Source organism: Sprattus sprattus, assembly GCF_963457725.1.
Source record: "Sprattus sprattus genome assembly, chromosome: 4".
Lineage (NCBI taxonomy): Eukaryota > Metazoa > Chordata > Actinopteri > Clupeiformes > Clupeidae > Sprattus > Sprattus sprattus.
The window spans coordinates 14,684,822-14,698,843 of record NC_137923.1 but is presented as its reverse complement, the minus strand read 5'-3'; the positions used below and the strand labels follow the sequence as shown (position 1 = coordinate 14,698,843).

Sequence of the window (14,022 nt, the reverse complement as noted above, 5' to 3'; positions counted from 1 at the left end):
GTTGTGAACTGTGTAAAAGAGAAATGCTAAGTAATCAGATCAGATGATCTTATTAGGGGAAGTTTGTAAATGTGATTTGTGTAGTCTACTGATATTAATGTTACCCATTTAAGTGAGCTCATCTAGAGCTGAGATGTTTTTATTGAGTTTATATAATGTTTTTTTTCTGAGAGAGTTATCCAGGTCTTAGCTAGGGTCTTAAATTGCATAACATCTCAGAACAACTTGTGCTTCCAAAACACACAGATCTGTCAGTCTTGAATCTCGCCCAGTTGGTTTATCATGTCTTAGATGGGCCGTGGCCCCTCTGCAGACCTACCCTTCTCAATGATGTAGTCAATTGCCTCTGTGCCCAGTGTGTCATATAGGGGAACGGCCACCAAGGAGTATGTGTGACATGCCAGCTCGGAAATTGTCCACTGCAGAGGAATAAAAAGTCACATGACCCAGTGAGCCCATGTCATTCTGTCTTATGCCAATCACATGACACAGCAGCGGACACTGGAAACTAGACCACAGTCTTGAGTTAAAGATATCAAATAAGTCATGTGCGACAACGATGGTCTTACGCCACATATCTGGTACCAGTTCTATGGTTCAATCAGTAATACATTTGTCACCAGTTAAAAGGTCCACTTTGTATTTATATCTGTGTGAAATGGAATGTCTGGCATGACCAAACACAGACTCATCTAAACACTTTAAGAAAACAGGATCAGCTGGCAGAGGTTCACTCCTGCTGAACTGAGACTTGAAGCTGGCCTAGCTGTGACTCCCACCCAATCACTTCTCACCTCTGGCCGGTTCTGGGCAAAGATACCGACGTATTTGTCCCCACTCTGCGAATGGCCTCTATGGAGGAGGGCAGAGCCTATGTTCTCGGCCATGTCTTGTACCTGCATAGGTGAGACACGGAGGAGACACTGTGTAAGGGACACCCTGACGCACATGACAGTAGGCCCATGTCGCCTTAGCCTGTGCATCAAAATGATGTAATTTAGGTTTGGAATTCATCAGGTCCTTTTAATACATCGGCCATATTGCAAGGCCTGGGACATTAACATTATATAAAGGACCTACATCAGAGATACTGAAAACAAGACGGACATAATAAGATGCATATAATACACTGGAATGCTGGAATGTCATTATAGGTCGTATGTCAGTACATTATCATCATATGTCTTAAAAGCAATCTATGACTTGACAACAAAAGATGCTTTTCTAGATTCGATTTCATTTTTGGAGGAAAAAATACAAAAGATGTGGAATGGAGTTACCTCTTTATAGGACAGCCATTCATAAGGCTGGTTGGGTTTCCTGGAGCCAAGGCAAGGCCCATCATCTGTGAGAGATATTTTTTTAGTTAAGTAGTACTCTGCTACAAAGTTATACCGCCCATTGCATGTACTACATTCTAGACATATTACATGAATTGGATATATTAAAATATTTTAATTAAAAGACATATGACATATGTTAAAACTGTTTAAATCTAGTAAAAGGTCTATAGACCTTTGCAATCTTTGCTTAAGGCAACTTGGCAGGAGAAAAAATAGCTACAAAAACATGTTCTCCTCAAGTGGCTTATAATGCAAGGACAAGGACTTACTGGACACCCGCACTCCTCGTGTGAACACTTCATACATAGTGCGTGCGTCATCATAGAAATAAGTCATCAATTCTTTGCCAACGTCCAACAGAACAGAGCGTCTGACATGCTCGTCTCCCTGTGAACACAAACATAGAAATGTCGTTGATGTCTAGCCACAGGTTGAATTGAAGTTGATAGCATACTGGTAAGTGAATGTATTCCCAGTGGTGTGAATCTTAGGCCACGTCTACACAGAACCCGGATTGCCTGAATCCGGAAACATTTTTGGATCTGGTACTTTGTTTTTATCGCATCCACACAGAAACGCTGAAGCGGAGTGGTTGAATCCGCTGTAAAGACGTGATGGAGCATGCGCATAAAGTGACAGAAGACAGAAGTCGAGATCCAACTGGCAATCTTCCGATTGCTGAACGACCGCCTAGCATCTGAAATCACTGTTACCAAAGCACTCAAATAGGACTAGATCCCCGCACTTTGCCATTACCCAATCTTCTATCACTTCTATTTTATATCACAGTTACGGTATATGTCACGTTATATTATACGTAGGGTGACCAGATTTGAAAAAGAGGCCATTTCAGCGGTCCAGTGCTTATATGTGGCTTTCAGTGGTTCTTTAATATACTTACTGAAGTGTTAAAAAAACTTTCTTTTCAATGTTTGTTCATATGTTAACGCAATAATGATGAGAAAAACATTTTCTTATATGGCCACATATAAAAATAAGAAAATTAATAAGTTGGCCATTACACATTACACATACGCCCCATTGACGCTTCAGCCCATTGGTGCAACGTGCTAACGTCGCCGGCATATTGGTGAGGTGAAGACTGTCCTGTAAAGAAACGCTAGTAAATGGTGGAGCTGCGGTTTTTCTGCATAAAAAGCACATTAGCGTTTACATTTCTCAACCGATTTCGTTTTTGTTTTCAAGGGTTTATGATCTACGTGGAGTTCCAATACGTTTTGTCTCCATGTTACTTAGAATATAGATAGTTAACTATGTATCGTTTACTAGCGTTTGTTTACAGGACAGTCTTCAGCTCACCAATATGCCGGCGACGTTAGCACGTTGCAGATATATTCAAAAAAGTTTAGTTGATTTAAATGGGCCACCCCAACGTTTGCACGTCTGTAATGTTACAATTTTCACTGCTTAAAAAGTAATGACGGCTGTCATTGGGTTTTGTGCATAGAGCGCTTTCATATCTTTCCGCCAGTAGTCCGGTCATTTAACGTAACGGGAGTCAGAATTTCAAAATAAGAAGATGGATTTCAAAATAATAGTATACCGCGGTTGAAACTGTATAGCCAAATCTCTCCTGATAGACACATTTCTACCGTTGCAGGGTATATACCGTCATACCGCCCATCCCTACAGTGACCCAATCCGCCGGGTTAGTGTGGACGAGAGGCCGATCCGACAACATTTCTTCCCAGATTCAGACAATTCAGGTTCCTTGTGGACGGGCTCTAAGGAACAGTAAGAATGACAAAGTGAAAATGACTGACAGAGGTCATCCCATCTGGCTCAAGGGGCCTGTGGTCATGTACAACACCGAGAGGCGGATCAGTTAATTACTGGGAGGGCTGTGTACTTACTATCTACTCCTGGTAACTGCAAGAATTAAAATGAGCGCGTATCACTGGTGAGTTGGGTGTCAGCTGGCCCTACTGTGCTTCTCTGCCAACATGATTATGGACATGATCCTCACAGTAGCACTGAACACCACTTAATGATATGGATGCTGTGTCACAACTGTTTAAATGTTACCTTATCTTAATAAATGTTTTAAATTGACTTACAGGAGTAATTCAATTCTATTTATGAGGTAATGAAGGAGCATAAACAGAACCCATGAATGTCTGTCAGCATATCATACTCATGTTTTTGTGAAACTTTAACTAGAGTGGTTGCTTAAACAGGAAATAAGTTGCTCTCATTTCCTGTGCTATTGCACACACATACACACACTTCACAGACCTAAAACATACAGGTATATGTAAGTATACTGGCTTAGGACACATATGACAGAGAGAAGGGGGAACATACAATCAAAGTGTTATTTACTCCTATGTGTCTTCAGGACCCAAATGACTAAACAAGCCTCCAGCGTGTACACACATGTGGGTGTGTGCGTGTGAATGAGTGGGGGATGGAAAATGAGCTGACAGTGGCTGAAGCTATTGTTGTCTTGGAACAATGTCCTCCTGGCAACTCCCAGGTTGAAATAACAAGCTCAACTCAGGTGAGGTCCAATCCAACTATTGATCCACACTCCACTGGAGGGCAGAGGGGAGTAGACACACTCCAACATGCTCAAACAGGTCTGTAGCAACTAGAGGTGTTTTGGCCTCTTTTTAACAAGGCGACAATGCAAGAACACATCATAGAATAACCTCTGACAGACAAGCAGTTGCCATGCCACCCCACCCCCCATAGAGAGAAAGTGTCTGTCTCCATGACAACTGTGCTTTGAGTAGGTCTTGTGACAGAGACCATAGGAGGAACTTGAGTGGTAGCCGACGGCTACAGTTTGTGATTGGACACCACATATCGCCTGTTTAGGGACAGCTAGAGCTTTGCATAGCGCCGTGACTGCAACAGATCCAGCGCAGATGACTTCCATCATCTGTTTTTGATCAGCAGGGGAGCTGGCTGATGTCATCAGCTCAGTGGCTGGGAGGCGGAGAATCGATTGGACACAACCTTGGAGAAACGACACAGATGGCCTTTCTCTTGATGTTTGTATTACTCAAGGAGTCATAAGTCAAAATCCCAACCAAGCCCAGTGAGATGAGTTCTAGAGGTTTTTTTGAACAAATGTGAATGGGTGTGACTGATATTGACGTTCTTGAGGGACTTTTTGTATCTACTGAGGGGATGCCTGTTAGTACCCATATGTGTGTTTTCAAATTTATAAATATGTGTACATGTGTGTGGAGAGTTTATTTTGTTTAATGTGTGGATGTGTTATGTAAATGGTCTCTGTCACAAGTGTGGTCGTATATCTACCTCTGTAGAGATTCAATTATGGCTGCTTTCTGTACGTGACTGAAACATTAACTTCAGCTTGTGTGCATGTGTGATTCTGAACCACATAGATTTAGTGTGTGGGTGTGTTTGTAAATCGAGATCTGTATGTGACTACAACCCCGTTCTCCTCCACCTCCAGGACAGCAGCCATGTTTCTGCAGTTTGTCCGTGTGCCGCTGTAAATGACAGTGTCCCTGTGCATCAGGTCAGCTCCACAGCAGCTGCCAGTGCTCTGCATCCATCACCACCAAACACTTCTGGGACTGCAGCCAGCAATCATAGCATTCCAACAGTCCCACACACCCCATATTCAGGGGTCGCCTCACTGCCCCCTGACACCCTCTCAAAAAGCACACATCTCTGCTGGCCATGAAAATGATGTTTATTTATTTCACACTGGGTGGGTGGGTGGGTGTTGGGAGTGGGCAAAGCAGACAGAAAATATATGAAAAAAAGTAGAGAGGGAGAGAAAGAGAGCAAAAGATGGAGGGGCCAACTAAATGGCAAGCAATTCAATCTAGAGTTTGCTCCTCAATGGAGGTAAACATTCCACAATGCGCCCAGAAGACCCTAAGTGGCAGACAGAAAATTAGAGGGTAGGGAAAACACTAAGCAGCATTGGGCCACATGAAGCAGAACAACAGGAGAACAAAGATGTTTTGTGTGTTTGTTTCAAGGGAACACATCTCACTAAGGTCTAAGTTATACCAGTATACCAAAAAGGCAGAGTGAATGGAGCATGTCCTGCGGTCCCCTGCTCTGAAGCACCAGATGTGCCAGGCTAACCCGGAGGAAAGCAAGGGTTAGGAAGCAACCCAACAAGCCACCGCTACACTATGCGACAAGGTTGGATCCACCATCTTTAATGGTCTGCCCCAGAACGCTGCCCAAGACAAGTGAGCCGAGACCTTGGGGCGGTTTAGAATGATTTATTATACGGCTCTTCAGAACGTTCCAAAAAGCCCCGTTGATTTGAATGGGCCATCCCCAACGTTCGCAGGTACTTATTTTCATATAATGACCTGCATATAATGACCGCTGTGCTGTCAATGGCAACGGGTTTTGTGCTTCTGATATAGGTCTTTCGTATCATTCCGAAAGTATTGAGTCCGGTAACTTATCAATGGAGTTTCAGCGGACGGTTGAGCAGCTGTGTTCTAAAGAATGTTCAACGTCTTTGAAGTTCAACGTCTTTGGCGAACTATTTCTCTGCTTTTTAACACTACATATAGTAACAAATACATTGTAAAAAGACACACTGTGTTAAGTTATTTTTTTGTTTTGGCAAGTTGCCGTATAATAAGCGGGATAATGTATAGAACGCAGGTCCTTATCGGAAAATAAGTCCCTTCAGGGCGAAGCAAGACACCTCCGCTTCGCGTCGGTGTCCGGTTCACCCTGTCGGGACTTATTTTCCGATAAGGACCTGCGTTCTATACATTATCCCTTACGTGTTCTATGCCTTTTGTGTCTAATGTGAGTGTGTGTGAATGTTTGCTGTGCTGTCTTTGTCATATGCCGTTTAATGTAGTAATATACTACCCCCATTTGGCTTGGGATGGGCAGTATGAAATGATTTAGCTCAGGATGAAAGTGTAGAGTTGAGAGCTAGCCAGGCTTACATATACTACCTTTAAGTCAGTCACCCCCTCACATGCTGCTTGAGAAACATACCGGACCTCATATCTTTATCCAAGGTTTTTGTAGGCAGACAACCCCACACCGGCACCAACATGTATGGAAACTAACACACACACGCACACACGCACACACAGACACACACATACACACACACACACACACACCCGTTACAAGTCCAGGCACATAGCAGATGTGGTCTGTAGGAATGTTCTGTTGGCTCAGAGAGAGTAGACGGTTGTTAAAAGTAGGCCAGATACTCAATGGCAGGGGCAGCGGTCTCAGGCCTGAGGGTTCCATATAACCTGTTTATCCTTTACCTATTGTCCCACACACACTCCCTCTCTCTCCCTAAAACACACCATCATCACTCTCTTGGATCACGTTACTTGTCTGATGTTCATATTGACAAATATTCTAGAGCATGTCTCACACACACACACACATAGAAGGAGATATCCAACCTTACAGTTGTTGCCTTGGCAACCCTGGGAATGCAGTAGTGTTGAATGCCATCAGCAGGCTGATTCAGGAAGAAACCTAGGAACAACTCTGGTGTTTTCCCTTTGGTGTAAACCAGGGAGGAGAGACAGACACGATCATTGCCTCATTTTAAGCTTTACACAGCGTAAATCTCCAGGAAAGGAGATGGGCATCAACAAAACACAGGTGACAGACACACCAACACTGAACCCTAAACTCATCTGACAGCAGTACAGCGCACGTGCCTTCACGGTGTCCCAGAGGCAGAGTGTGTGCAGTATTCATTAACAAATACATACAGATCCTTTCAGGGATCACTGTCTACACTGCAATTAAAATCAGTCAAATTGAATTGTCTCAAGGTGCTTTACAAGGCCTAAAGACTAATGCCCAGAAAGTCTCTGTAACTAACACATACACCCACAATGTTTTATTAACTTTTGTAACTTCACAACTGTCCACAATCTGCTTCAACGAATTGCTCTACTATGGTTTATACAAGGAACAACACATAGATGAGATTACTATGGTCTACTAAGTGAAGGGAAACAATGAAAGAAAACAACACATTTGCAACACATTTGCAACAACAAGCAAAGCCTCTTATTCTCATGGCAGCATACACTTTCCTCATTACTGCTAAATCAGCCAATTACTTTCCCCATTTACAACCCATTTTAGCCTGTCTTACAGTAGACAAAACCTTTTTTCTTGAGTGCGCTTATGAAAGGTCGGGAAAGCAGGATCACAGCAAAAGCTGATCATTACAGCCTAAAGGGCCATATTCTCTCTTACAAAACCCCTAACATGATCTCCCCCTTTCTACCTTTCACCATCAGGCATGTGGATTCAGTGAATTATTGAACTGAACTCCACCTCAACAACAGTTCTGACCAAAATCATATGGATAACAAACATCCAGAGAAACAGCAAGACAAATCCAATTTTTGAGCTGACCAATCTTAACAACAGCTCGTAAGGAATTTGGCTCTCACTAAAATACTGAGTGGAAGTGCATCCATGGCAAATAAAAAAAAAGGAAAATATATTAGATTAGAGAATAAAAAAGATTACATTTCTCTTGGATATTTAAAGGCCTGGTTTGTGTAAAACGTTGCATAATTCCAAACTTCAGACATTTTGTTCAGAAAAAAAAAATGTATTCAGAAAAAGGTTAGGTATAGTACATGGTAAGGAACTTGTCCACCGAGGAAAGGTACAGTGCTAGGTAAGGTACTTGTCTATGTAGGTAAGGTACAGTGCTAGGAAAGGAACTTGTCTATGTAGGTAAGGTACAGTGCTAGGAAAGGAACTTGTCTATGTAGGTAAGGTACAGTGCTAGGAAAGGAACTTGTCTATGTAGGTAAGGTACAGTGCAAGGTAAGGAACTTGTCTACGTAGTTAAGGTACAGTGAAAGGTGAGTAACTTGTCTACGTAGGTTAGGTACAGTGCTAGGAAAGAAACTTGCTTGCCCCACCCCTTCCCCTTTCCCCTGGCTCCTTACCGGCACCTCGATGGACTGCATGGTGAGGTCACAGGGTGGCATGAGGGCTTTGGGCCGCGTGGCGTACCAGTAGGTGGTGACAGCCGCCAGGGCTCCCATGCCCATGAGTGTGTTGGCGGGCAAGCTGCGCACATACTCCCGCACGTCACTGATCTCGGGCATCCGCAGCTGTCTCAGGAGATCCTGGGCCTGCATGGCGTCTCTTCACTATCTAAGACAAAATAGAGAGAGAGAAACAAAAGAGTGAGAACAAGAAACAGTAAGGGAAAAGGAAGGGAAAAAAAGAAAGGAATGAGTAGGAGAGCTATTAGAGAGGTATTACCATCAGAGGTATACCATCTTGGAGGTAGAGATGTACCTCAATACACAGATAACACAATGATCTGATCTTTCTGAAGAGTCTAAACACACAGCACCTTCTATTTGCACCTTTGCACACGCCACAGCTGAAAGCAAACACTAAAACCTGTGGGACATGGGAATGAGGGCAGAGCAGAGAGGCAGCCGGGACTGAGGATGACCCACTAAACATCACGTCAGCTCACAGGGGCATCACTGAAGAAGTGCTCCACAGGCCCCATTTCCTGTTGCCGTCAGCTCATTGCCTAGCAACTTGCTGAAGTTTGCCCGATCTCCTTTCATAACAAAAGAGGCTACCTTTCCTTCCTCTGTTGCACTCCCAGGCCTCCGTCAGTACTGGAGAGAAGTGACACAGGCAGAAAGGGCCCAAATCATACAAGCTCTGACCAACTTTACTGGAGACTAACTAATAAGGAGATGATCACTACAACTAAGTGGACTTTTCTGATTACAAGAGGAACTGGTGTTCCAGTGACAGACGCCTGAGCACAGCAAGCTCAAATTCAGATACTGTTTTTGTAGAAAGCAGCCCTCATGCAAATCATTGCGGGGCACCATCCAATTTACTGAATGGTTGAACCTCTTCTCTGTATTGGTTCTGAAGGCCCATGATGACCAATGAAAGCTTAACACAACTGAATTCTCACCTAATCTAATTTTAACCCCAAGCCATCAAGTGTTTACGGTGAAGAACTACACCACACTTCAGAGGCAAGATATAACGAACATTAGTTTAGACATTACTAAGTAGTCTTTCATATATTCAATAAAGAATAAACAAACATTGTTACTTACGTCAAACCTTTAAAGAACTCAGGTATTTCAGTCTACTCTTCAGGAGTATAAATAACAGGTCATACAATCGATTTCCCCCCAGATTCTCATGGTCATGCAGGTCCATGGAAAATGTCTTTCGGTCAAAGAGCCACCCCTCACTCAAGTACATAGAGCATAATGGCCAAGAGAATGAACAAGTGACTTGTAAACAAAAACATAAAATTAAGCTGGTCTAATATTGGTAAGTGAGCATTGCCTAAAACTACAATTGCCTCTTTACTGGCTTTCTGCCTCAGGCTCCAGTGGAGCCAAGAATGTGCTGAAAGAATGTGTACTTGCCACTCCAACGGCCAACACATGAACACATTAACATTGCATAAACACATTAACACTGCATAAACATATTAACACTAAACAGTTGTCTACTTCAAACCACTTTGTTAATGGACGAGTCCAGTAGTGAGAGAGATGGTTTTTCCAACAAAACAAATTTTGAATGACATCTGTAGTGTATATGATCAACAATATTAGCTGCAGGACCTTTAATGACTCATACCAATACTTTCATCCTCAAAAACAGTGTTCAGTTGATACTGAAGTGCTCTCTGCATTGTCTCAATAAAACAATGTTAGATGTTCACATAAAATAAAACCTTTATTTTACTGAACGACCCACGAATATATTTTGTCAGAATGCAGTTAATATCAGTGATCAGTCCACCAATCCTTTTACAGGTAAAGGATAAAACATGAAGTCCAGTGAATGATTGAAACCGGACTGAAAACTCCCTAAAGCAATTCAGGGCAGCTGATTCAGAAAAGTCCCATCTTAACAGGCATGTCAGTCCAGGCTCCGATCAGTATGGCTCACATGAACAAAATTAAGCAAAGCAAAAATGGTTCAGACAGGAAAGCTTGGCATGGCAATTGATAAGGAAATCTCCTAGGAGGTGTAACCGAAAGTGCAACTGATAGCTACTGAATGAAAACGCTAAGAAACAGCATTCTTACATCAAATGTCCAATGACCCAGTGCGCATCCAATGGAACAATATGAATGAAAAGGAAATCAAAAAGATAAAATCCGGTGCGGTGAGAGCGTAATCACTATGAAAGAAAAGTAATGTCAACAGCAGCAGGAGCAGGAAACTGGAGAGCAGCGCCGAATGACCGGTGGTAGAGCCCACTCTCTTTCTCACGACTATGAATAGCAAGGCTCACCCCCTTCCTAAACAGCAACATGAGCATGTGAGTCTCTCTCTCTCTCTCTCTCTCTCTCTCTCTCTCTCTCTCTCTCTCTCTCTCTCTCTCTCTCTCTCTCTCTCTCTCTCTCTCTCTCTCTCTCTCTCTCTCTCTCTCTCTCTCTCTCTCTCCTCTCTCTCTCTCTCTCTCTCTCTCTCTCTCTCTCTCTCTCTCTCTCTCTCTCTCTCTCTCTCTCTCTCTCTCTCTCTCTCTCTCTCTCTCTCTCTCTCTCTCTCTCTCTCTCTCTCTCTCTCGCTCCCTCCCTCCCTCTCTCGCTCCCTCCCTCCCTCCTCCCTCCCTCCCTCCTCCCCTCCCTCTCTCCCTCTTATATCCCTTCATCTCTCCCTCTCTAAATAAAATAAGAAAAATAGGAGAAGACAGAGAAAGTGAGAGCAGGAAAATGACAGAGATTACACTCAACATTATGTTTCTGCATGAATTGCACACTGTGTTGGTAGTAGCCAGGGTGGGCAGATAGCTGGATTTAGAGGTCAGAGGTATCTGGGTGACACTACATGCTCTCGGCAGCCTCTACCATCTGGCTAGAGCGGAACTCAGGCGCAGACAGGTTAATGAACTACACCTGTAATCTCAGTCAACCAGGACCACGGGCGAGCTGTTGCGCCGCTAGTTCCATCACAGGTACTTTCCTTTCTGCGATAAGACTCACTCATTCCAGCAAAGCTGCAGGTTAGTGATAGTAACGAGGAGAAACTTCCAGTGTTTACCCAACCTCAACACTGGGCTGATACTGTGGACACACACACTTACGCACCTAAGTGGGGAATTATGTGGGTAGAATAATGTGAGGACACACTGTTACTACACATTTCTCTTTCTGGTGAGGACACACTGTAACTACACATTTCTCTCTCTGTCAGTTTGCTTCTCACCCAAACTCCCCCCTCTCCTGTTCGCATATCATGCCTTTTTTATGTCCAGCCTTAGTGCCCACCAGTACAACCATGACTACGCAAGGATGTGTTACATGTGTTGTGTACGAGAGTGCAACAATGCAAGCATTCATTACTGAGGGACTATGGGTGGGTGGGTGTCACTGTGAGTGTTCATGGCTGTGAGTGTCTGTGTGTGTGTGTGTGTGTGTATGTGAGTCTGTCAGCTGGTCCTTAGAGAGGCATGCCACAGGGGTCACATGGGTTGGCTCTTGGAGGTTTCCAGGCTAAAGGTAAACCCCTCTCCAACCCCCAAGCCTGCTGCTGAGACCCTCCATACTTGGCTTGCTGTAAGGATGAGCCAATGACAGAGCTGCCCTACCAGTCACCCCACTTTGGCCAGCCAAGCAGGCGTGCGCGCGCGCACACGCACACACACACACACACACACACACACACACACACACACAAACTCTCACACACCATGGGGGGAGGAGGGGGAAGGAGCTGAAAAAGAGGGAAGGGGTAGTGAAAGGAAATAGAGAGGAATGGAAAGAAGGAACATTAGATACAGTATATGAGAGACAGACCAAGCTAAATATATGACAGAAAGACTAGCATGATATACAGAGTGCAAGAGAGAGAGAGAGAGAGAGAGAGAGAGCAAGTGCAAGAAAGGTCTCGGTATGGACAGAATGGTTAACACAGAAAAGTGGCAAGTAACAGAGGACAGAGCAGAAGAGGCAGATCTAGACGATGCCCTCCAAATGGAAAGCTTTGGAAAAAAGTGAGGGAGGGGAGGGGAGGGGAGCCAAAGTTATTTGGTATGAGGAAACTCTCCAGCTGTTTATGTGACACATGGCAGAGCCCACAGAACAGAGGTGAGCGCCTCTATGGGGCCATGGCCATAAAACAGACACAAGTGCTCATTAAACCCCACTGTTTGACCACTCCCTGATGAGCACACATTCAAATTAACATTTAGATTTACATGTATTCCTTTGCCGAAGGCCTTTATCCAAAGCAACTTACAAATGAGAAAAAACAATCAAGCTATTTGCAAATTGTCATTTGCATGCTTCATCCTGCAGCTTTCAACATCTACCACTACCTCTACCAGTATCAGTGCTGTGTGATGAAGAAATCAACAGTGGTTCCTAGACTGTTTGACAGCACTTACAGCAACACCTCTCCTCTCACTCACACACACCCATGCTAATTGTTAGCAGGTGGAACTGGCAGATTCTTTAGAATGGCGGGGAGTGTTAGAGATGAGCAAGAGGCCTCCTGACCTAACACACTCATTAGCACTGCTCAGAGCCCCCTGGATTAGCAATGAGGGTCAAACATGGCCCTGACCAACCTTACCTACTCCTAATCCCAAACACAAGAGCCCTTTTAACCGTACCATCAACCTCCAATTTCCCTCTATGGCGGACTATAATGCGTAAATCCCTGATTAATTATTACAGCTGTTGCTAGCTAGCCCATTTCTGGATCTGCTGGTTTTGTCTTTCAATGGCTTAAAAAGAAAAATGGCAATGTCAAGTTATAAAGTCATAAGGTTAGAGTCTTATTACTGACATACTCAGGAAGCTGACATACTCAGGAAGCTATAAATCAATACCCAAAGCTTCTAACACCTTCCCAGCTTTACAACAATTATCAAAGGATGAATATGATCCATGAATATCTTGCAGATCATGACAGGCATCTAGGTTATCTGGCAATAATTCCATGGGAGGCTCTTAATACTTTTCAAACTACGTAAAATAAAGGCACAGCATAAATGGTGATGCACAAACGTTTTTTAATGTTAATACAAAAGACTAATGCTTGTCAAATCGACCTAACCATGGTCATGGTTTCCATGCAGAAGAGCCATCCAAAGTTCACTGTGCCGGGGAACAGTGCACAACAATGCAGAAGCTGTTTAATCCAATCATTATGGCTTTCTGTTCTCTTTTGAGAGTCTTAAGTATTGATTAAGGAACGCATTTAGAAGCCAGATATGCATGGCTGATTGATCTGGTGTGAGTGTCATCATGGTCTATTGAGACAGACACTTGCGTTATTGACAATATATTGACGATGGCATCACGTTGCTGTGTACAAAAGACGAACTTATGACTAGTTAATGAACATTCAGGGCGATGTTGTGCATGTGTGTTTTTTACAGAGGGTCATGCACAAACATCAAGCACAATTTTACCGTTGCACAGGCAAGCACATGAGCACATACGCACACACACACACACACACACACACACACACTAATACAAATCCCAGTGCCCCCTGACAAATGCAGCAAAGACAGGTGCACCGCAGGATGTGTGAGTGGACAGGAGCTCTCAATGGAAGAATGTGTCACATGACCTTGTTGCTGGCTTATGATAAGGGTGCATTCAGGTCAACCTGATACACCAACATCTCCACATTCAGCATCTCAGCTATTCTTTTCCTTCGCCAGCCA

The 14,022-nt window shown here is 43.7% G+C and overlaps 1 protein-coding gene across 4 annotated transcripts in view; it reads right to left on the bottom strand.

Annotated features, from left to right (window-relative positions):
• acsl1a (acyl-CoA synthetase long chain family member 1a) overlaps positions 1–14,022 on the bottom strand; it is a 30,508-nt gene that overhangs the window by 10,216 nt on the left and 6,270 nt on the right. Inside the window, exons 1-6 of one of the 4 annotated variants that reach the window (XM_080837965.1) lie at positions 10,427–10,644; positions 8,279–8,489; positions 1,613–1,730; positions 1,281–1,345; positions 795–896; positions 320–419 (exon numbers count right to left, since the gene is read on the bottom strand). In XM_080837965.1, coding sequence (XP_080694091.1) covers positions 320–419; positions 795–896; positions 1,281–1,345; positions 1,613–1,730; positions 8,279–8,473 — 580 coding nt within the window. In that variant the 5' untranslated portion in view covers positions 8,474–8,489; positions 10,427–10,644. Of the gene's footprint in view, positions 1–319; positions 420–794; positions 897–1,280; positions 1,346–1,612; positions 1,731–8,278; positions 8,490–10,426; positions 10,645–14,022 lie in introns of those variants that run through there. The other 3 variants (XM_080837966.1, XM_080837968.1, XM_080837967.1) reach the window with 3 other exon arrangements.